The 23,009-nt window shown below is 33.3% G+C and overlaps 4 protein-coding genes across 6 annotated transcripts; 3 read left to right on the forward strand and 1 right to left on the reverse strand.

The window, feature by feature from the left end:
* The first annotated feature begins 8,057 nt into the window (after positions 1-8,057).
* LOC112752020 (aquaporin PIP2-1) lies at positions 8,058-12,071 on the forward strand. Its single transcript, XM_025801387.3, has 4 exons — positions 8,058-8,804; positions 8,996-9,291; positions 11,283-11,423; positions 11,594-12,071. Exons 1-4 carry the CDS (start codon positions 8,498-8,500, stop codon positions 11,711-11,713), a joined length of 864 nt encoding a protein of 287 aa, XP_025657172.1. The 5' UTR covers positions 8,058-8,497; the 3' UTR covers positions 11,714-12,071.
* A 2,951-nt stretch (positions 12,072-15,022) lies between these two features.
* LOC112752011 (uncharacterized) lies at positions 15,023-18,576 on the forward strand. The gene is made up of 4 exons (XM_029292759.2): positions 15,023-17,784; positions 17,875-18,001; positions 18,129-18,230; positions 18,331-18,576. Exons 1-4 carry the CDS (start codon positions 15,155-15,157, stop codon positions 18,403-18,405), a joined length of 2,934 nt encoding a protein of 977 aa, XP_029148592.1. The 5' UTR covers positions 15,023-15,154; the 3' UTR covers positions 18,406-18,576.
* Positions 18,577-18,684: 108 nt separating this feature from the next.
* On the forward strand, positions 18,685-19,919 carry LOC112752024 (uncharacterized). The gene has a single exon (XM_025801391.2). The coding sequence runs from the start codon at positions 19,188-19,190 to the stop codon at positions 19,722-19,724; it is 537 nt and encodes a 178-aa protein (XP_025657176.1). The 5' UTR covers positions 18,685-19,187; the 3' UTR covers positions 19,725-19,919.
* LOC112752016 (uncharacterized) lies at positions 19,916-22,817 on the reverse strand. 3 transcript variants are annotated; one of them, XR_003176536.3, is made up of 8 exons: positions 22,640-22,814; positions 22,331-22,562; positions 21,717-22,107; positions 21,396-21,533; positions 21,146-21,305; positions 20,907-21,054; positions 20,682-20,812; positions 19,916-20,446 (listed from the first exon to the last, which is right to left on the reverse strand). XR_003176536.3 is itself a non-coding variant. In XM_025801381.3 (8 exons), the coding sequence occupies exons 1-8, from the start codon at positions 22,783-22,785 to the stop codon at positions 20,252-20,254; spliced, it is 1,527 nt and encodes a 508-aa protein (XP_025657166.1). In that variant the 5' UTR covers positions 22,786-22,817; the 3' UTR covers positions 19,916-20,251. The 3 variants fall into 3 exon arrangements, 2 of the variants coding, with proteins under 2 accessions (XP_025657166.1, XP_072084792.1); XM_025801381.3 differs by having other exon boundaries at positions 20,682-20,798; positions 22,640-22,817; XM_072228691.1 differs by having other exon boundaries at positions 20,682-20,798; positions 21,146-21,284.
* Positions 22,818-23,009: the final 192 nt, after the last annotated feature.

Here is a 23,009-nt window from a genome sequence, read left to right on the forward strand (position 1 = left end):
GTATTGCAAATTTGCATTTCGTAACAATAGAAATTGAGTTCTTTTATAAGGACTAATGTATAATAACAATGGAAGCAAATGGCATTAACTGAGACAAGCAAATGGGTGCAATGGACATCATATAGTGGATGGGGTTGCTAGGTGTGATGAAACATGTAAAAGTGGTGTTTTGGTTTAGTTCATGATTTGTTGTGTTTTTGGACTTAATTTTGTAAGTTAAATTTTTTGTGTAATACTCTAATATGGAATTTTTAGATAAAATTTTGGAGGATTTTTTTAAATAAAATAAAAAATATATTATTTTTCATAATAATTTTTTGTTTAATTTTTTGAGATCCACTTTTTTTTTTTTTATGTAATAATAAATTCGCCTAACACATGGGCAAACTTCTAGATTGGAGAGAAAGTTTGTTTAAAAGCGGCAAACTTTATAAAAAGAAAAAGTATAGCGTTTAGGATTTAGGGTTCAGCATATATTATCTGCTAACTTATTACTAACAATAATTACTTATTATATTTTAAATACATATATAAAAAGATACATTTAAAAAATATATTTATAAAGACATTTTTATTAAACACAACTATAAAAAAAAATATTTTTATTAGACACGTCTACAAAGACACTTCCATTAAACACAGTTATAAATAAGAGTTGGTAGAAATTGGCAGAAATATTGTTGGTAACGTAGCGAAATTGTTATAAAAAAACAATAAATTTATCCACTAAAGAGTAAATTCGCTTAACAATAAATTATTGATTCGGGTGGGTTTCGTGAAAAATAGATTAAGTGAAAAAATAATAGTTAAGGTGAGAGATTAGGGGTAAGTAAACTTGTGAGGAAGACACTTCTGTTAATGGCAAATAAACAATACAAGAACTAATAGTGAAGAAGAGATGTGGAGAACAAGTGTTGAGACCTCCACTAATGTCACAAGAGGATGAATGAGCTTTATTTAAAGTGGACAGGAATGGTTTACAGAGAAGAGAAGCTCTCAGAAGAGGATGAAGGTGAAGGTGAAAGTAAAGGATGAAAAGGGTTTCAGGGTCTGTGAAGTGAAGAGTGAGAGTGAAGGATGAAGGATGAAAAGTGAAGTAAAAGATGATTTGCAGAGATGGCTTGAGGTCCTTTTTATAGCGTAAAACCATGATGAAGAGGACACCCTTGGCCAATGGTTTTAGTCTGACATTTAGTTTACTGCTCTTTCCAAAATATCTTTAGGTATTTGGGATCATCTCAAGTCTTGTCAACTGAAAAGGGTAGAAAGTTGATTCTCATACGTTAAACTAAAGCTCCTGACATGTGATATTAGTGAAGGGGCATCTAGTTTGGTTTTCTTTTAACTAGATGACACCTTTACACTCCAAATCCAACCAATCCACTTCTACCAATATAGTTCTCAGTGAAGAGAAATTCAACTCCTCAAAGTGTTATTTTGGGTTCCATCCTTTTAGCCCAATACCTTTAGGAGGAACTTAACTCTTTTTTGACCATATTTGTAGGTCATTATAAAAATAATTATGTACAAAAAAAGTTTATATTTTTAGTACACAATCAATTATAAAACCTTTAATTTTAAAAAGAATAAACAACATATATAATCTAATTAAATGAATTTTCAGATTATAGAAATCGAATATATGGAGTAAGAAGTTTCTTTTTTACATTTCACACTTTAGCCACTCATAGATTTTCCTAAGATTTCACTCTCATACTTTTAGTTTTATGTATTACATGGTTGAAATGAATTTGGAGGCATATGATTATATATATAAGAATATAATTATTTTGACCAATTCACATAGATGACTCCATTAGTCCATTCAATTTAACTATTCAGATGCATATATGCCTGTTATATTGAGCACAAGTAAATTTTTTAATACTTCATTTGTTTAATTTCCCTTCTTTTTGTGGAGGTTGCATGACTAATTTCTACAAGGACATGAAGAAGCCAAATCAATTAATCATGATTCATGCACCACTTTAATTTAGTTTAATGTTTTTTTTTTGTTGGAAAACAACAAACAATGCAATGATATTCAACATGTGATCACAGCGCTAAGCACCGCCCCAACCAAAAATAGACATCCTTTTTAAATAACATAAATAAGACAGACAAAATATGTAACCAACCACTTATTTTATTTAGGTTAAATTTATCCAAACTGGGAAAATGAATAAAGTAAAAAAAAATTAAAAAAATTTATTTTAAAATTAAGATAATAGAATTCATACAAAAAAAGAATCCAAATTTAACATTGATTAAATATTTACTTTCTTATTTTATTAATATTTAATTTTATAAATCTATCATTAAGATTTCTTTAACTTTTTCATAACAATTAAAGCAAGAACATTATGTCTAATTAATTCAAAAGACAGTTACAACATTAGATATTAATTCATTCAATTGATAATTCTTTGGCATGCAACTATGCTAGCAATATAATTGTTAGGTTGAAGGATAATAACAAAGCATAATTTAATTGTAGAGTAAAGTATCGTTTTTGTCCCCAATGTTTGGGGTAAATTCTATTTGTGTCCTTAACGTTCAAATCGTTCTATTTGTCTCCCTAACGTTTGTAAAAGTGATTCAATGTTATTCTGTCATTAATTACACATCATGAGCGCTTTAGTTTGAGTTTTAAAAATCTCTTCTTGAAATTAGAAAACAAATGTCTGGGATAGAATCGATGATCTATTCCAAAAAATAGCTCATTAAATGTTGAAACTAATTCCTACAACATTTATATAATTCACTTTTCTAGCGACATAATTGAATCTAAACACAAATAGTGGATATAATATTAAAATCGAACACATCCAAATGAGACTTAATTGAGAATGAATACATCCAAGTGAGAATAATTGAAAAATATAATCTGATTTGTTAGTATAATTGATAGTAAGATAGCATTAAATCACTTTTATAAACGTTAAGGATACAAATAGGACGATTTAAACGAGACACAAATAGGACTTACCCCAAATATTGGAACAAAAATGATACTTTACTCTTTAATTATAAAATTATTTTCCTCTTCCTTAACTATATTCTCTTGCATGATTTTTATTTATTTTTTTATCTTTTAGTTCTGTATAATACAACATTTTTAATGCCAATGATAAGAATATGGTTGGCAAGCTAATCATTGTTAATCCAAATGACTAATAGTGCTCTAAATAAATATATGCCAAACTCCTCACCCAGCCAACCAAAACTAGCTAGACCATGCAAGATATTGTTCTTTAGTTAAAGGGTTAGTATCATCATACCAATTCTCAGCCTCTAATTATTTTTTTAGTTATAAACTTCCTTCATAGAAAACACTTTTTTAAAACTTTATATTGTCCACTCCAAAAAATAATTAAATAACAAAATATGTTTGCTTAGTCGGCACTCCTACAATTCTAATGATGGCTCTGTTCTATCTCTCCTACTCTTATCAAATGAATCATTATTGGTGTCCTATTGTCAATAATACTTTGGAGAAAGACGGTGAATTGATTTTTTCAAATAATTTAAACTATTAACTTTTATTAATTTCTTATAGTATTAGCTGACCGTTAATTTAAAAAGGATATTATTTTAAATAAAAGTGATTACTTATATAAAATAGTTTTATGTAAAAATAATAGCTAAAATATAAAATATATTATAAAAAATAATTTAATTAAATATGTAAATTCACCTAATAAATTTTAACTATCACTTTATATAAAAATTATTTTAATAATTACCTTAATTAAAAAGTGACGACTCACATATAATTATTTTTATAAAAAAAATTATTAAATAACTTTTATTCATTTCTTATAGTATTAGTTGACCGTTAATTTAAAAGGGTTAATATTTTAAATAAAAGTGATTACTTATATAAAGTAGTTTTATGTAAAAATAATATCTATAATATAATATATATTATAAAAAATAATTTAATTAAATATATTAAATCACCTAATAAATTTTAGTTATCACTTTATATAAAAATTATTTTAATAATTATCTTAATTAAAAAGTGACGACACACATTTAATTATTTTTATAAAAAAAATTATTAAATAATTTAATATATTTAATTAAATTATTATCTAATAATTTTTGTGTATTATTTTTATATTAAAAAAATTATTTAACTATTTAAGTAATATCTTAATATTTTAATAGTGATGAGGTGGAAGATAACGAGTAGTTTGGTTTCGTAGCTGTTGGGCTCCAAATCCAATAAGAAAAAAGGAGCTACAAAGAGGAGGGTCCCACAAGCCCAAAATGTGAAACGGCGAAACCGTCGAGTCGTTTGGAGCCACAACTTTTGCAGCACCTGCTTCTGTGTATTCCAGGGTCAACCACGTGTCCAACACTTCAAAACACATTCTTCAATACTTGCACAGTTACTCTTTTGTTTTTTACTGCCTAACCCCACTTTTTTATTTCACTAGTACTATCCTCTATGTTTTTGTCAGTAATTACGGTACTCATCTTTAGTCGTTTCATATTTTTTCAAAGTGTACTTTTCCTTTCTATTTTATTTTTTTTTATTAAAATTAGGAAAATTTGGATCTATTACCTCTTAAATAAGTATGAGAAGACTATGTTATTTGAACTATAATTCATTAATTTTTTTTTATTTTGCTACATAATAATAATAATATATTAAAATAAGTTATTAAAATTAATTATCAATTATTTGTATATAAATATATGTTTAATTTAATTTATTTTTAATATATATTTATATTTTAGTATATATTTTATATCAAAAATATTATTTGTAGACTAAAATTAGTTACTAAAATCAATTACTAATATATTTGTATATAAATACATGTGTGGTTTAATTTATTTTCAATGTGTATTATATTCTCACATGTATTTTATACTGATAACTGACTTTGATAGCTGATTTTAATATGGTGGAAATTCAGATGCAGTCGACTTCACGTGAAGTTGATACCTGAAAGCCGTTAGATGATTTGACTGATTTGACTAAATTTTCATCTAACGGCTCTCAGATATCAACTTCACGTGAAGTCAACTTCGCCTGAGTTTTCACCTTTTAATATACACGTTATTAGAGAATCATTAGCATCAATTTAGATCAATTAGTATCGTCTATTTTTATATAGTATATCTGTATATTAATGATAGAATTCTATGCTTTTATATAATATATCTCATTTCATATTAGTAGCTTATTTTGATAACTAATTTTAACACAAAAATATTATTTATATACTAAAATTAGCCACTAAAATTAATTATTAATACATTTATGTATAAATATATATGTGATTTAATTTATTTTCAATATATATTTATATTTTAATATATATTTTATATTAATAGCTCATTTTGGTATACACGTAATATAGTCTATTTTAAAATACACACTTAGCATAATAATGCAGCAGTGCAGCACTGTGTGTCTATAACTAGAGCTGGCATTCCCAGTCTAAATGGAACACGTAATCACTTCTCCATTGAAAAGTCGACACGTGTGTAAGGGGGGTGGTCAAAGACAAATTGTCTGCTGGTTATGGAAGCGAAAGTGGTCCTCGAACATTGAATCAGGAATCATGAATGAACCAGAAAGATATACATTCTTTTTCATTAGATTAGATTTGGGGACCGAATAGTATGTATGCAATTTAAACTGCATAGCAAGGGTACTCTTCTATATTATGGGCATTCAAGAACAAAAAATATATGACAAATTTCATTCATTTTTTCTGGCTATCTATTTTAGTTCTTGTTGGTTTAATTAGCTAGCTATATGAAAGGTGAAACACGTTTTCAAATTGGACGCATGAAAATTGAACAGGATGATATTAACGATATAAAAAAAATGAGGTAACGACAGATGCTGCCAGTTTGACCATATGATAAGGTTTTTGTTTTCTTGATAGTGAGCATATGATAAAGTTAGTCACCTCACTACTGTCCTTGGAAAATATTTTCAGAATCTAATTAAGTTTATTTTAAATTTTTAGTAGAAATTTCGGGAGGAACCGATTGTCCTAGCGCGATATCGTCAAGAATTTTTTACTATTGCATGGAAAGAGGTTTATCTCCGAAATATTTTTCTCTTTTAATATTTTTCTCAGATGTGTTAGATATCAACGGTGACTCATTATTTTGATGAAAAATTTTTTCGGACAGAAGAAGATTATTTTGTATCCATTGAGCAAAGACGAATTGTAATTGTATAGCTGTATCTGAAAACATATCTTGGGTTTCGGATAATTTAAAAAAAATATATGCTTATGACAATGACGATACGTCACAATTTATGGGAATTCGTATTCCTAAGATCATAAGATCTTTTGAGAAGCGAAAGCAGTTCCGCTTTTTCGGTCCAAAAAATGCATTGTGGGAACGGAATTGGAACGCCAAGTAGCCTTAGATTCGGAACTTCCGCTATATTTTGTTTTATTTTGAGTTCTTTAATATTATTAGGTTAAAAAAGAAGCATTTTTTTTTACCAGAAAATAATTTTTTTTTATAAAAGTAAATTAAGATATCAACATAGTAATTTTGCTCTGTACTCCGTATAATTTGTTGCCAAGCCTTATTTGGAAGGATTTTTTTTTTGCCCCCATAATAAGATAAGATAACCTTGTAGCCTTTAGTATTTTGTTGGTAATAATTTACGTGAATCATACTCAATGAACTTTGATTTGAATACAATTTTTAATTGCTTAACTAGGTATTCCCTGTGAGTCACAAATCCACCTGTTTTGTTACTTAGCCAAAAATAAATGAGAATTAAAGACAACTAATGGGGAAGCAAGTAGAGTAGTAGTGAAAATTATTGAAGAATATAAAAGGTGTTGAGAGAAATCCAATAGATTCATGAAGTGTTCAATAATATAATGCTGGGCAAAAGAGTAATTTCCAATTCTCCATGGCTCCACGGAACTGGAACTATTATTACTGAAAATATCCATCATTTTTGTGCTTGATTTTATTTATTTTAAATAAATCTGTGAACGTTTTAGAGGCTTCAACTTTATGTGATAACTAATAAAAACAACATTACTGTAATAGCTAAGTGCATTACTGTGGTTTATAATTTCCATGAAAAATAAGTTCTATCCATGCATAAAACTTTACGGCAATTTTTAGCAATATCCAAAAATGGCATTAAAAAAATAAACTCGAAGAATTAAAAATCTAAAAGGTGTAAAATTGAACAGAATAATGCTAAGTAGACAAAAAAAAAATCAGAATTTGCCTTATTTAGTATTAATTAATTATTATAATAATTAATAAATATTAAATAAAACAAATTACGACTGTTTTTGACTGATTTTCTTTGGTTACCAAACATTTTCGATTGAAAATAATGAACAACTTGGCAAAAGTGAATATAATCCCGTGAATGGAAGGGATATAACATAACTCATATAAGCCAAAAACCATGCAATATAGAATATTCTAGAATCTAACAGGGTAAATAATGACAAAACAAACAATTTTTTTTCTTTTAAATAAAAGTACAAACAAATTAAATAAAAATGAGAAAAAAGGAAAACTAAAATGGTTATTATTACTCATGGATTTGATTGAGAAGTGATGCAAGCGCTGAAGCGCTAATGAAACATTAGAGTTATGTTATTTTTATTTTCTTTTTAAATATTGAGATTGATAAAATAAAAAATAAAAATCTAATTATTTTTGAATTAAGATAATAAAACATATATATGACTGATTTTAAAAAATAATGATATATGTTATTTTTTTAGAAAAATGTATAGTTCAATGTATTTCTAATAAAGAGTGACGTAAGTATATTTCGAAAAAAAAAGAATCTTTTTAAATTAAAAAGTTTAAATATATAATATCAATATAAAATAATTTTATATATATTTAATTATATAATATTATATTAATAAAAAATAATTATATATATATATATTTAATTATATAATATTATATCAATAAAAATAATTATATTTTATATTAATGGTATGAATATTCTATAAAAAAAAAAGAATGTAATTGTCCTAAAATACTTATAAGTATGGAAATTTAGGTGCAGTCCTGAAGTTGATAGCTGAGAGTCGTTAGATACTTAGATGATTACTGATTTGACTAAATTTTTATCTAACGAACTCTCAACTATCAACTTCATATGAAGTCGACTGCACCTGAGTTTCCACCACGTGAAGTTGATAGGTGAGAGTCATTAGATGGTTTAACTGATTTGACTAAATATTTATGTAACAACTCTCAACTATCAACTTCACGTAATGTCGACTGCACCTGAATTTCCACCGTATTAACGGAGTAGCTTCAATGCTTGATCATACATGAACGTATTATTAATCTGTGTGTTTTGCGATTTGTAGTAAGTAGTAAGCACGCTCCTACACCACCATATATACCCCCCTCCTCTCTTCTCTCTTCTCACCCTTTTCCACAACAACAACAACAACATCCTTTCTCTTCTTCTATTCTCTTCTATCCTCCCTTTGTTCAAGTTGAAGTAATGGTGAAGGACGTTGAGGTTGCTGAGCGTGGATCCTTCTCAGGAAAGGACTACCAAGACCCTCCACCAGCACCACTCATTGATGCTGAGGAGCTAACTAAGTGGTCCTTCTACAGAGCCTTGATTGCTGAGTTCATAGCCACCCTCCTCTTTCTCTACATAACTGTTCTCACTGTCATTGGCTACAAGAGCCAGACTGACACCACCGCCAACGGTGATGTCTGCGGCGGCGTTGGCATTCTTGGCATCGCTTGGGCCTTTGGTGGCATGATCTTCATCCTTGTTTACTGCACTGCTGGAATCTCAGGTTCTTCTTTCTTCCTTTTTCTTTTGAGGCAAAGTTTCTTTTTTTAATCTTTAATTTTACACCCATTTAGCTATGAATCTTTTCCTAGTAAAGGCTTTTCTTAGTCTCAAAACAGAGGATGTTGTTCTGTTCTGTTCTGTTCTGTTCTGTTCTGTTTTTATTGCTCTAAAAGTTTTGATTTTTTCTATCAGGGGGTCACATTAACCCAGCTGTGACATTTGGGTTGTTCTTGGCAAGGAAGGTGTCTCTGATCAGAGCCATATTGTACATGGTGGCTCAGTGCTTAGGTGCTATCTGTGGAGTTGGCTTGGTCAAGGCCTTCCAGAAATCTCTCTACACCAGGTATGGTGGTGGTGCTAATTCACTCAATGATGGTTACAGCACTGGCACTGGTTTGGGTGCTGAGATCATTGGAACCTTTGTTTTGGTCTACACTGTCTTCTCTGCCACTGACCCTAAGAGGAGCGCCAGAGATTCTCATGTTCCGGTAAGAATTTCACTTATTCATTCACTTATTATTAGTCTTCTGTGTTCTGTTTTTGCCATATTTTTGTCAAGCATGGATTTACTCAGCCCTTGTAGTTTGTTTACAATAAATTATTACAAATTGGTTATTGGTAAGGAAATATCAAATATATCTTGTGCTTCTGTAGATTTAGCTAGTTGAGGATAATATCATTGAAATTTAGGAGTCAATTTAATTCTGACCTTAAATTTTAGAGACTAAATCAAGTATTATTTCCATGAAATACTGATAATCTCACTTATTTGTTGCTAATCTTCTACCAATTTAATCTTCCCAGTTCAGTTAGCCACAATTATTTGAAAACTTAGCCATTCCTTTTCTATAATTTTGTACATGCTGCCAAAGTGTCACTCATTATTTTTCTGTATGAAATGATGATGTACAGCTCATGTTATCATGCCATTTCCGTTATTGTGCAAAGTTTTGGGCATAGTCAACATATATAATTATTAAATACTAATAGTAGTGCTAGCAGATTTATATTTGATCAACATTATTTGTTTTATTTATAATATATTGTATACATCATATGATATGAAATAGTAGAGGGTCCATCCTTCATAATTAAATCAGTTCTTACCCAATTAGATTCCTTTTTGAGATTGGAAACTATCATTTCTTTCCACCACTTTTTCTCTAGAGACTTCATCCTAAAGAAACAAATTAGGTTGGTTTGGCACTATTAACTGTTAATGGTTTTTTTTTTTCCTTTTATTCCTTGTTATTAAGCTTGCCTTTCCTTGCTTTCTACTAGTTTATTAATTGATAGTTTTCAATACAAGAAAGTTGGCAACCTTTTTCAGATGGCATATAAGTAATTTCCTATTGAATCCATTCCTTTCTTTCTTTCACCAAAATTACCGGATGCATTATGATTTTAGTGAAGTGAAATGGTAGCATGATTGAGGAAAACAGACCCACTAAACATCTATAAATTTTGTGGTGGTGGTTGATTTTTCATGACTTGTCACATTCAACAATTGAATCTCATCTAATTTTATTCCTCTCTTGAGAAAAGTGGATTCTACTTTGGTTAACATTTCTAAGGCTTTGCTTTTTTAAATCTTAGGGACTTGAAAGCATAACATATCTTTTCTTAACCATTGCGTGTGACTGTGTTCAAGGACTAAAATTAAAGCCATCATAAATAATTGTGTAGGGGTGAGCATGGGTAGCGGGTACCCGATTATCCGTCCAAATCCGAATCGAACCAATTAAATTGGTTCTGAAATCAACGGGTAATTGGGTCCAACCCGAACCAAACCGACGACTTTTGTTAGTGATTGGTTCGGGTATCGGTTTTGGAGGTGGGGAACCCGAACCAACTCGCGAACCCGATCATATATTAATTAAATAAAAAAAATAAAAAAATATATATGGTTTTTCCATTAGACAATGATTATTCATTATTAATATGTTTGGATTTTAATGAGTTTAGTTTTTAATGTATTTGGTGTTTAACATGTTTGGATTATTTCTATTGATGTTACATGTTTATTGTACTTGTTGAATTTTTAAGATAAAAATTTGATTTTTTTTTTTATGAATTTCAAAGTCATTGGGTACCCAATTACCCAAACCGAACCAATCCGTTCTTAATCGGTTTGGTTTGGTTCGAGTACATGTACAAAAAAATGCAAATCCAAACCAAATCGAACCAATTACATTTTGATCGGTTCGGTTCTAATTTTACCATAAACCTGAACTAAATCGATCCGTGCTCACCTCTATAATTGTGACAATGATGTTTAATATGTCATTTTCTCAATATTGCAAAATCTAATGGGAATTTCCAGCCATCATCATCCACATTTGTCATTATCAGCTTTTGGCTCCTCAATTAACCTTAGATTCTCATGTATCCACAGTTCTTTCTTCTTTTTTTGTGGCTTTAATTCAATGTGATCAAAGGTTTCTTATTAATTATTATGTTGCATTTGTGTACTATTCAGGTTCTGGCTCCACTTCCAATTGGATTTGCTGTGTTCATGGTTCACTTGGCCACCATCCCAGTCACTGGAACTGGCATTAACCCTGCAAGGAGTTTTGGAGCTGCTGTTATCTTCAACAAAGACAAGCCCTGGGATGACCATGTTAGTAACCTTTTCTTTTGCCAAAGTATTTTATTTCCTTTGGCCACGGACAACTGTCGAATCTTTGAACAGACAGACAGTTATTCGTGGCCGGAGGGAATATTCTTTTAAGTAAAACATTGGTTGCATATTTTGTTGGCTGACATGTAATTCCTTGTGCTCTTGTTTAGTGGATCTTTTGGGTAGGACCATTCATTGGGGCAGCCATTGCAGCCTTCTACCACCAATTCATCTTGAGGGCAGGTGCAGTTAAGGCTCTTGGATCATTCAGGAGCAATCCCAATGTCTAATGAGCTAATCTTAATTAGTGCAAGTTAAACAAGATTATTGAGTTGATGATGATGATGATGGTTGCTACTTGCTAATGTAAAATAATGTGAAGTGGTTGTGCTTGTTCCATTGCATGGTCCAAGGTTTCTTTGAACTTTCTCAACTGCATTCTCTTCAAGGATAACACAGGGTGTAGGGTGGGGGTTTGAAGATGGTGGATCATTGTAGATTCAAGTCTCTTTTCAAGACAATTAAGGGAGTCTTTTGTAAAATCCCTTTTGTCTTTGCACAAACACTTTACTCTGTGTGTTGTTTTCTTTTCTTGGTTATTTTCCTTGTACTCTATTCTATGTTAATGAAAGAATATTTTAAGAAAAATCAAGGTTTACTTGCTGCTGATTTGTAACATTATTTATAAATGAATCCCACCTTTTATATGCCAACTAATTATTAAATTAACGGCATATCTAATGAAGTAGTACTTTTAATTAGCTCAAGTTTCAATGCTGCATAGATTAGTATTTAGTGATCACTGATTAGACACAAACATTATTCCTAAGTCATGATTTTCCAAGTTTCATGATCCTTGTATGTTGCTTTTTATTTTGGCTAGTGTACAGTGATAGCACATAATTCAAACTTGGAAGGGAAGTGAAAAATGAGTTTAAATAAAGAAAAAGGAGTTTGACTCAGAAGAAAATTCAATATACTAAAATAATAGTTGGTGCATGTATAAGACAAAATTTAAATTTTCGACACTTTTTTTTTTTTTTTGGTTTCCCACGGTATCCCCCAACCCAGCAGGTCAAGGACTAATCCGTCGCGGTACTGAGCTCCATTTAAGGGTTTGCCGCTGGCCAATGGAAAAAAATTTTCGACACTTATTTAAACTTAACCAATCCAAATTGATTGGTGCCCGAAGAAATTTACTTTTTGGTTGTACCAACAGAAACTTTGTACAAATAGTGTCATTGTAGGAATATCTGGCCCCAAAATAAAAATATGTAAAAGAGCCCATAACGTTTTTCCTTTGGGCTTTGATCCTTTCTACAAAAACGAGTTTCTTTTAGTGTTTGGCCCAAAACCAAAGTACAAAATCCAAATCGAGAAACAGAAGGGGTAAAATCGTAAAAGGACCAGTATTTAATTAGAAGAATTATGAATAAAATGGAAAAATAATTTCACACTTGTCAATTGCGATAGCATAAAGCATATCTTGAGCTAAGAAAGGATCTGAAAAAAGAGAAAAAGAGATGCATCTATGGCCATCGAAGAATCTGAGAGATTCCTTCAAGCTCTCATACATAAAGAGGCTCGAATGGAACCACCACAGAATGCAACAACAGAAACAGCAGCAGAAGCAGAAGCAGAAGCTTTTGGATGATGAGAATCAGCAGCAGGTGCAGGTGGAGGTGGACGGTGACTCAGCATCCCAAAACGACGGCGTTTCCTTTGCTTCCATGTGCCAAGACCTCATCTTGCTCCTCTCTTGCTGCTACTGTTGCTTCTGCTGCGGTGGTATCTACCTCTCTAATCTAACCCTCACCTTTCTTTCTTTTGGCCCTATTTTCAATTTAATTGCTCGTATATGATATCATTAAATTATTTAGAAGTTAGATCTAATTTTTACTTCTTTAACACAGTTGATTTTTGAATTGTAATCTTGTGTTTTTCCTCTGAGTGAAGTAGCTAAGCTGTAATTAGTTATGCAGGTTAGTTAGAAATAGAATCAGTTAGTGACAGCTGGCAGAATTTGTTATTCAGTTGTAGTTAGTTTCTTATAGCAATGTATATATATATATATATATATATATATATATATATGTGTGTGTGTAAAAGGTGTGATTCATCACTAATCAACCTCTTGAGGAATCTCTCTTCATCTCCTTAGAGCTCAGAAATTCCACAATGATCATTTGAGTTTTAATATGATTAATCTTAAGCGCACTGAACTTGCACTTAATTTGCACGTCCTTTCTAATCTAAATTGTGATTTGTTTTCTTTTGACTTGATTTTGAAGCATGCGTTGAAGAGAAATAAGCAGTTACTCCTTGCTGGCCTTCTATTTGTTCAAAGTACAGGGACCAAATTCTTGAAGCGTCTTGTCGGTTTTCTTGTAATATTCAGATTACATCATACCATACACTATACAGTGTACTAAATACATAATTGTGGTGTGACAAATTTGTAAATAATGGGATAAGTTTTTGTCGTTGTTGTAGCAAGTGATCTATTTGATTTTTGTTTTGTTTTTATTTTTTAATCTTTTTTTTTTATTTTTTAATCTTTTACAACTTCTCGCATTATGCTTGAGGCATTCCCTCGGGTTTTAACAACTTGCTTAAATTAGTGATAAGAAAACAACTAATGTTCTTTTAGTAATTATATAAACCATTGATGCCTACTAAACGCCAATATGTGGAGTTGAAATCCATTTTGGTCCCTGAAATTTTCGACCGGCTCCAATTTCGACCCCCAAATTTATAGTTACCCAATTAACATCCTCAAATATTAGATTGTATTCCAGGTTTGTCCCCTGTAGCTATCTCCATTAACGGAGATCTGATGTGGCACGTTAAGTTGACAAAGTGTGTATTCACGTAGCACCCAACTTGTCAGAATGGATGTGTGATGAGTGAATGACGTGGCAAAAGTTGAATGAATTCAATTTCTCTAGCAAAGTCTTGAACATATTGGGAAAAGAGGGTTGCAAATTGAGTTCATTCAACTTTTGTCACATCATTCACTTATCACACATCCATTCTAGCAAGGTGGGTGTCACGTGGATACACACTCTGTCAATTTAACATGTCACATAAGATCTAGATAGCTACGGGGGCAAGCGTGGGGCACAATCCAATATTTGGGGGTGTTAATTGGGTAACTATAAATTTGGGGGTGGAAATTGAGGCCGATCGAAAATTTCAAGGGCCAAAACGGTTTCAACTCCCAATATGTGTTGCAGGAATCAAATGTACTCACGTATGTATATAATGAGAGAAATATCATTGGATGTAATTACACCGTTATTTTATATGTTCGTGATCTTGATAAAGATTCTATATGGAATTCGAAATATTAAGGAATAAGGACTCTTCTTCTTTTACAAAAATAACCGAATCTCCTATTTATAGACATAGTCACAGATATTAACCTCATGATTCACAGGCTAATGATATTTATTGTGAAAATGTAATTAAAAATTAGCTAAGAATAATGAAAAGAAAATGTGAGAAATAACATAAAATGCTTTGGTAACCTTATGTGGTCATTATTTAACATGATAATTACTTAACACGCAGTGGAAGCTCCTTAAAGCATGGCTAGAGACATGGTAATAACTATGCAATGCTGTTGAAAGGGTCAGTTGGGGATTTCAGATCTATTTTGCAGTTTATGCACTGTTTTCTTTGTTGATTACAGTTTACAAGTGCCTTATGGTGTGCATGTTCTTGAAGAAATGGATGAGATTGTTGGACACATTGAAGGCAGATATGACGTATCATTGGCAGACTCCACCATGATGTGGATTGTGCAATACGGCATGAACAAAGCTCAAGAAAGGATGAAGACGAAAACCGGAGTCATCGAACGCTTGAATGAGATATCAAAGTTCTATGAATTGGCAGTGATGCAGCTTGAAGGATGCCTCAACATTGTTAAAGCTGGGACAGAAAACAAGTCTCTAGAAAGCAATCATGAAGAAGTACTTGAAGAGCTAAGAGAAATCAAAGATCGCCTCCAAGGTCGCCTCGAGGAATCTGAATTGGCCATATCAGAGAAGGACAGAGAGTTGACAGAGCTTAAAGAAAGAGGGCCAATGTCTCCGTCTTCCGGCCCTGGAACTGGGACAGCTACAAGTCCAACTTATGAGAATGATCAAACAACAAGAAACAAGCATAGTAAGGGTGATGTCCAAGAATTAAGGACTTGTATGGATCAACATATCCAAAACATGAAACAAAGAGTTGAAACAAAACATGGCAAGTCAGGTGAGGCATCACAGCGTGGCATCGACAGGAAAAAGATCGAAGAGATGGGTTCAGACATTGGAATACTAAAGCAGACTATGGATCTTGCTTTTACCAAGATGCAGAGTGCTCTTGTCTTGTGTGAGATGAGGCCAAAGGAGAGGCAATGGAAGTTGGCAATTGAAAAAGATGTTATGTCTATTTTGATTAGAAGTTTCTTGAGGGAGTTTCAAGAGAATGCTGATGCAAAAGAGAGGAAGAAAGAGGATCAGGTTCTGAAACATTGGCAGGAGCATTATTGGCCACAAATGATGAATGAGGTTACATGTCTGCAGTATGAACTTGCCAATTTGAATGAAACATGTGCTGAGGATTCTGACTGCTCGGCGCTTTCTTCGCCAACCAAGGCTTCCCAGGACGAAGGATGTTTTGAAAAGCCAAGGTCTCCTAAGAAGGTGGATGAGGCAAAGCCACCAAAAGTGGAAGAGAATGAAGATGGGAGTAACATTGTTGCTAAACTGATAAAGAGTCATGAGTCTATTATTCGCAGAACGAAAGAAGAAATGAAACTGAGTAAGCTTGGACTTGCACAAGACAAGAAGGCCTCATCCTCCAAAATAAGAAGGGAACGCCTCAAAGAAAGAATCCGTGCCGTTATAGAAAGATTGGATAATCTTACAGATAGGAATGATGAGATGAGTGAATCTTTTCGTGAAAGCAAAACGCTTCCACGGAGGAGGTTATCCGAAATATATGAGACTGATATAGTTAACAAGGATACTGATCACTGGGAAAGCACCTGGGAGAATGAAATTGGAGTATTCAATGCAGAAAAAGGACAGTTGTTAACAACAGAAAAGAGATATAACACAATGGCAAGGTCAAAAGCACAAGGCATTCATGGTTCTGTAGGTAAAGGTATGGTGGAAGAATTTAATAGTATATCATATAGTTCTGTCATTGAGATGCTAATACAGGAGAGTGTTTTTAAATGCTACTTAATTAATCAGTGGAATGAATATACCGAAGAAAATATCATTGAAAGGAAGATTAGTGATGATATAATTCGGGTTCTCTTCTCTGAGGTAGCTAAGGATATCAGTTCTAATCCAGAATTTGCCTTAACCAAGTGCCAGTGTGGTAAAGCTGAGGAATATGGTGTACAAGTACAACGTTCGACGTGTAGTAACCAAGAGGATGAAATAGAATGCACCATAAGGGAGGATATATGCTCGCTTATGTTTAGGAAAACTTGTGAGGAATTCAACACAGTAATGGAAGGCTGTAATGTTGACAGCACAGTAAGAGAAGAAATATATTGGATTGTTTCTGCAGAAACGATGAAAAGTTTCGCAGATATAGCCAGTTATGCTTCAAGAGAGAAAAGTGATAACAACACCAGTCTTGTAGATCAGTTACAATTTATAATTACAGAAAGTATTCTGAAGGAAGATGTTAGCATGGTTGTCTTCAAAGCCATGCTTAAGGAGTGGAAGAATGAGGCAGAAAACTACTACATGGAGAACTTGATAAGGGAGCAGATACACCAATTCATAATGGTTGAGACACTAATTGATGCTATTCTGTTATCCATGGAAGTCAAATCACAAGGTCATTACAACATAAGTGGAGATAATTATCCTACTGTGATGCTAAATCAAGTTCTGGCAACACAAGGAGAAGAGAACATGACCATTGTATTGCTAGAGTCTCTACTTAGATGTTTTGAAGCTGGAGAGACTCTGCTGCTATGTGCACAATCGGAGATCAATGAACACAGCAAACAACTGGACTTGGGTTCTGAATATGGTGACCTACATGAGCATGAAATATTTGAAGATTTGATAACTGGGGAGGAAAGAACTTTCTTTTCACTAAATAGCAAGGTAGAAAATGTCTTGCAACAATTAGGTATAAGCAAGGCACTTCTAAGGGAGTTAGGCAGCAACTTAGGCCACAGACTAAGCAACTCAGAAAGCTTTCATCATCACACGTCATCTATTGAAGAAGAGTATCTGCATCCTGCTTCTTCAGTTTTCTTGCCCCTCTTGAATCTTTCACGAACATTTCCGGAATTTGAGGTGATGGTAAGCCAAAACTTACAGATGATGACTGTGAGGTATTTCGAATTCCAATGTTTTTTATATGCATAACAAACATGTACCAATCTCATGCTTCCTCTTATACTTTCCCAAAAATATGCTTATAGATTGGAAAAGATGAAGTGTTGTTTAGATTCGGTTATTGAGTTAGTTGATAGCTTGAGAAACAAACAATTGCTTTACCAAAAGGCCTTCATCAGAAGGTGCCAGAATCTCCAAGATGCTGAAGCTGAGGTATATATCACAATCTCACACTCTTTATGTTCTGTATTAATAATTAGTTAGCTAAATAAACAGTAAGCACTCACAGTTATAACATTATTGAAAATGGTCAAAATGAAGTTTAAATTCTGAAATACAGGTTGATCTTCTTGGTGATCAAGTGGAAGAACTGCTAACATTACTTGAGCAGATATATGTAACACTTGCTCTGCATGCACCAACTTTGCAGCAGTACTTTGAGGTAATGAAATTCCTCTTCTATTTGATTTCCCAGTTAAAATCATATCATATTCTTAGTTCACATGTATCTTTTCTGATTCAATTGTTCTAATGTTCAACAGGTCTCTAACATTTTGGAACTAATAAAAGCAGAACTGATAAGAGGAGCATCTCAGACACTTGCAAGTGTAAACTAGAGAATAGTGACTTTAACAATGAGTACCAATGTATTGTGCTCGCTATAGAAAGTAACTGAAAAAGTGATTGTACTTTATATTTTGTTTTGCAACAGTGATAAAAGTGTATAATCATTAAGATAACATTGTATCATAATACCATTTATGAATAGAATTAAAAGTTGTATAAAACACTTTATGATACAAGTGAGGGTCTCCCCAATAGTGGAATTAATTACTGCAGTTTAAGTGACCTTTCTTTGAATAGAGAATCCAACAAATTGTAGCGGAATATACAAGAAATGATCTTAAGATTACAAAGGAATGCAACAAAAGAAAGTTACAAGACCCTTTGAAAAAAAAAAATCAATATAATAATTTGGTCAAAGAAGATCAACATAAGAGTATGAAAAGTCTACCAAGACTTTTAAACTATCTGTTTCAAGCTGTCAACTAATACAGTTATGTTCAACCGTCTCGAGATATTCATAATTGAATCATAGGCCACTGCAATTTGCAGATTTCAATTGTTGACACTAATATAATAGTAGCACATTGTGTTTACCATTGGAATTTCTAAAAATTGCATGCTTCTGTCCCTCTTAATCTTCAGAAACATCCAAGGACCTGTGCCAAAAACTTTGGAAATGTTGTACCATGAAAGACGTCAAAAACAATGTTTGGATGAGGAGGACAAAGAGTAGATTCTAATAAGCATAGAAATTTTCTCCATCTTGAAGTTGAAAAAGCTTGATGCCTTTAAATGCTGGTCATGCCTTGCATATAGTGTAAGAACAAACACCATGGCAAGAATAATGAGAAGTAGCTGGGTAAGTCTCCTAGTACTATATCTAGTGTCAACAAATTTGATGAACTCTTTGGAGGCTCAGCTTATGTCACCAGGATCTGCACCTGCACCTGAAGGACCAGCACAAGCACCACAAGGTCCGGCACCAGCACCTGAAGGCCCGGCCTCAGCACCTGCACCTGAAGGCCCAGCATCAGCACCTGCACCCGTATCTCCAGCAGCAACACCTGAAGGTCCGGCATCAGCACCTGCACCTATATCTCCAGCACCAACACCAAAAGCTCCAGCACCAACACCTAAATCATCTCCAGCACCAGCTCCTCCTGCTCACACTACACCAGTGCCAGCACCTGCAAGTCCAGGGGGTGGAGGAGGCTCATCTGGTCTGAGTGGTGGACAAAAGGCAGGAATAGTAATAGGAGTGCTGTTGGGAGCAGCTCTGATAGGATTTGGAGGGTTGGTTTACAAAAAGCGCCAAAGCAATATCAGAAGAAGCCGATATAGCAATGCAGCACAGGACTTCAATCTTTGAATTGGCTAGTATATATCTTGGTTCTTCTGTTATTCTTTTTTTTTATGTAAGGTCATTTTTTTTTAATGGTTTAATAAGAACTGAGGTAGAAGCCTTGTTCAGAGTTGCATGGACATTATGGATAATCAGTTTTAACTTTGTTCTTTAGATTGAGAATCTGAAAGTATGCAGTATAAAAGTACGAAAATAACTTTTTGTCCATTATAAAATTCACAATATATAAAATTTTCAAGGCACCTTAGTATTCAAAATAGAAGAAAAATGGATATTTATGAACAGATTACAGATTGAGAAGCATATTGTATACATCCTAAAGAAATTCAAAATCATCCAGCATAGTTCAATCATGCAGAGTTGAATGTAATGAGCAAGTTCTATATTCCTTCAACAGTGCTTTCACAAACTATCAGCACCATGACATATCTCCTCTTTCCTTCAAATCATCCAGCATAGTTCAGTTGCCAAAGCAGGAGGGAGTGCTTTGTAGAACCTACTTCAGTCCCTCTCATAAGAAACCAAGAAATATATTATAGGTGCAATGCTAGTAAATCATGAATAATTTGCTCCACCACAATGCCACATGCAAATAGTCCAACCACAATAAGTGCAGGCCTAGCATTTGACAACTCCCTTTCCCCAGAATGTTTGGATTCACCCTTGTCCATTGCCCATGCCATTGCGGGTGGAAGAACTCCATAGAGCACTGACATGCAGTAGCCCCCCTAATTCAGAATCAAGCATCAACAGTCACAAAAATGCAGAATTGAAGTCTCTTATATGTAAATGACTCTAGTATACTTAAACTATTGCATAAAGGTTAAGCTATATCTTTTGGTCTAATAATAAGCACTTGATCCAACAATGCTTAAGAACCAGACCATCTCAATGAATATATATTAAAGACAAACTAATTCCCAATGCCCCATTAAAGATAGAATACCCTCTTCCTCAACTTACAGCAATATCTGTGGCCGCAGAGAATGCATCTGGAAATGTTGTTGAGACAAACAAAGAAGGTGCAACTACCATTGTGACAGCTGTGAGATTCACCTTATTCCTTCCCCACCAATTTCCCTGCCCAACCAGCTCTGTTCATCAGTTATAACGATTGTGATCATGTCACATAGTTTTTATTCTCTGATCAAAATGTTCTAGTTACATTACATATATGTAAAAAATTACCTTTTGTGCTGAAGTGGAATGCCAAGATAAGCTTTTCAGTTGCTCCTTAAAGAACTCTGAGAAGGCCAGGAGGGTGCCAATAAGAGATGTGCCTAGAGCTAAAAGAGAGAATGCTCCAACCATAAGTGGAACACCACTCCATCTCACCCTAAGCCATTGACATTTATGAACTTTTAGTTATCCAACTTCCATTTCTAAATTCCTCAGTACTCCAAATTATTCTGCAGAAGCTGAATTACCTGTATAACACCTCAACCGGATCAATTACTTGTTCAGCTTCAGCTGCTAAACCAAGTGCAACTGCATCCCAGACAAGCAATGTCACCAGTGGAACAAGACTACCAAGAATAACTGAAGCTCTTATGCGGGTAAGATCGCCTTCCAAATAAGCACAAAGAACTGTAAGGATTTGAAAAAAACAGTTACTGATCTCATGCAAGAGTACTTAGGGAGAATAATAAAGCCAGATAAAAATTTTCCGATTCTTACCTGGTGTTATATCATGATACACAAGGGAAAAAATAATTACAGGAATGGTTGGTGGAACTTTTGTCCAATCATTGTTGCCCCCTACTCCTGACCATCCCCCAAACAGAACAGCTACCACCTCAATAGCCAATAATAAACCTGCTAACAAGAATCTAATGTGTGTCACACTGACAGAATAACACAACATTTGGTGATCTTTGGTCATGTTTACACAATGCCAATAAATGAAAGTAAGAAAAGAAATGGCTCTTCCAAAGTTTTTGAAGGATGTTAATAACAAATCACAATTCACAAGCAGGCATAGTTCAAATGTTTATGTACCAATCATGGAAGCAGTTAGATATTGGTTCACTTGATCTGTGGCACGAGTTCCTCCAAAGCAGACGAGCATTGCGAAGAGCGAGGCAAATAGACAACCAGAAACTGGTGCTGGGATATTCATCAATTTGAAGAGGATCTCCCCAGACTTGGAACAATAGGCAACCATGGAACTATATGCCAAGAAAACATAAGCAATAGTTGCTAATGATCCACCCCAAACTCCTAGTGTTTCTTGTGCCATGGTTCTGATAGAAATCGCCTCCAACTCATTGTCTTCCTCTTCCTTTTCTTTGTTTCTCATCAGAGCCACATTGATTTCAACTAGCAAAAGTGCTTCAATGAGGAGAAAAACCCAACATAGAATCACTGATATAGAACTTGGAATAAATCCCTGCAATTATATATGTGTATGGCACAATATATTTTATGTGTAAGAACTAATTTGATTGATAATTAACACATTACACTAAGATACACAAATATTTCACTTTTATTCACATATGTATACAGTATCCATAAATGGTAAATTATAAATACCATAAACTAATTTGATCTAAGCTTAAAGTTATACAGACTAAAATTGAGAGTTTATTTGAGAAGAGTGAGTATTGTACAGCAGGAGAGGCTTTCTGTGGAAGTACAAGAATCCCAGAACCAATGCTAGTACCAATGATTAGAGCTACTGCACCCGCAACACTACCCTTCTTATTGGTCTTCTCAGCAAAATTGCTTAACTGAGTGCAGCATTTCTCTGCCTTTCTAGCATAAGAACCCTTCTTGCTGCAACTCACTGATGGCTTTTGCTGTTGTGGCTTGAGGAAGTAGCACAAACAGGTCCCATAGCTACTGCTTGCAGGAATTCAAGACATATGAGGGAACTTAAGAGAATATAAGTTTGAGAATTGTTGTGAAACATGTCATACTTGCTTGTTTTGAAGCTAATATTTGTTGTTCTTGTTTTCCTTGGTGGATTTGTTGCTGCCCATGATGAATTTGCTTCTGCATGTCTCTGAATTTTGAGATGTAAGTATGATGAAGAGCGAAAATGAGTAATGCATTGTGAATCCATGAGTGGACAAAGTGACACATGGTTAACATTAATCAATTGCTTGTTCTGTGAACGGATCTCCAAATATCTTGGAAAATGGTCCCCACCATGTTACAAGCCTACAAAAACACACGTTTTTTTGGGGTCCGGGCTTGATCCAAAGGACAAAGCCCACACAAACAATATATGTTTTGTATTTCATGTGAAGATAATTCCTTGGGCTTCAAGGCCTTAAAAATTAGATT

This window comes from Arachis hypogaea, chromosome 19 (genome assembly GCF_003086295.3).
Source record: "Arachis hypogaea cultivar Tifrunner chromosome 19, arahy.Tifrunner.gnm2.J5K5, whole genome shotgun sequence".
Classification (NCBI taxonomy): Eukaryota; Viridiplantae; Streptophyta; class Magnoliopsida; order Fabales; family Fabaceae; genus Arachis; species Arachis hypogaea.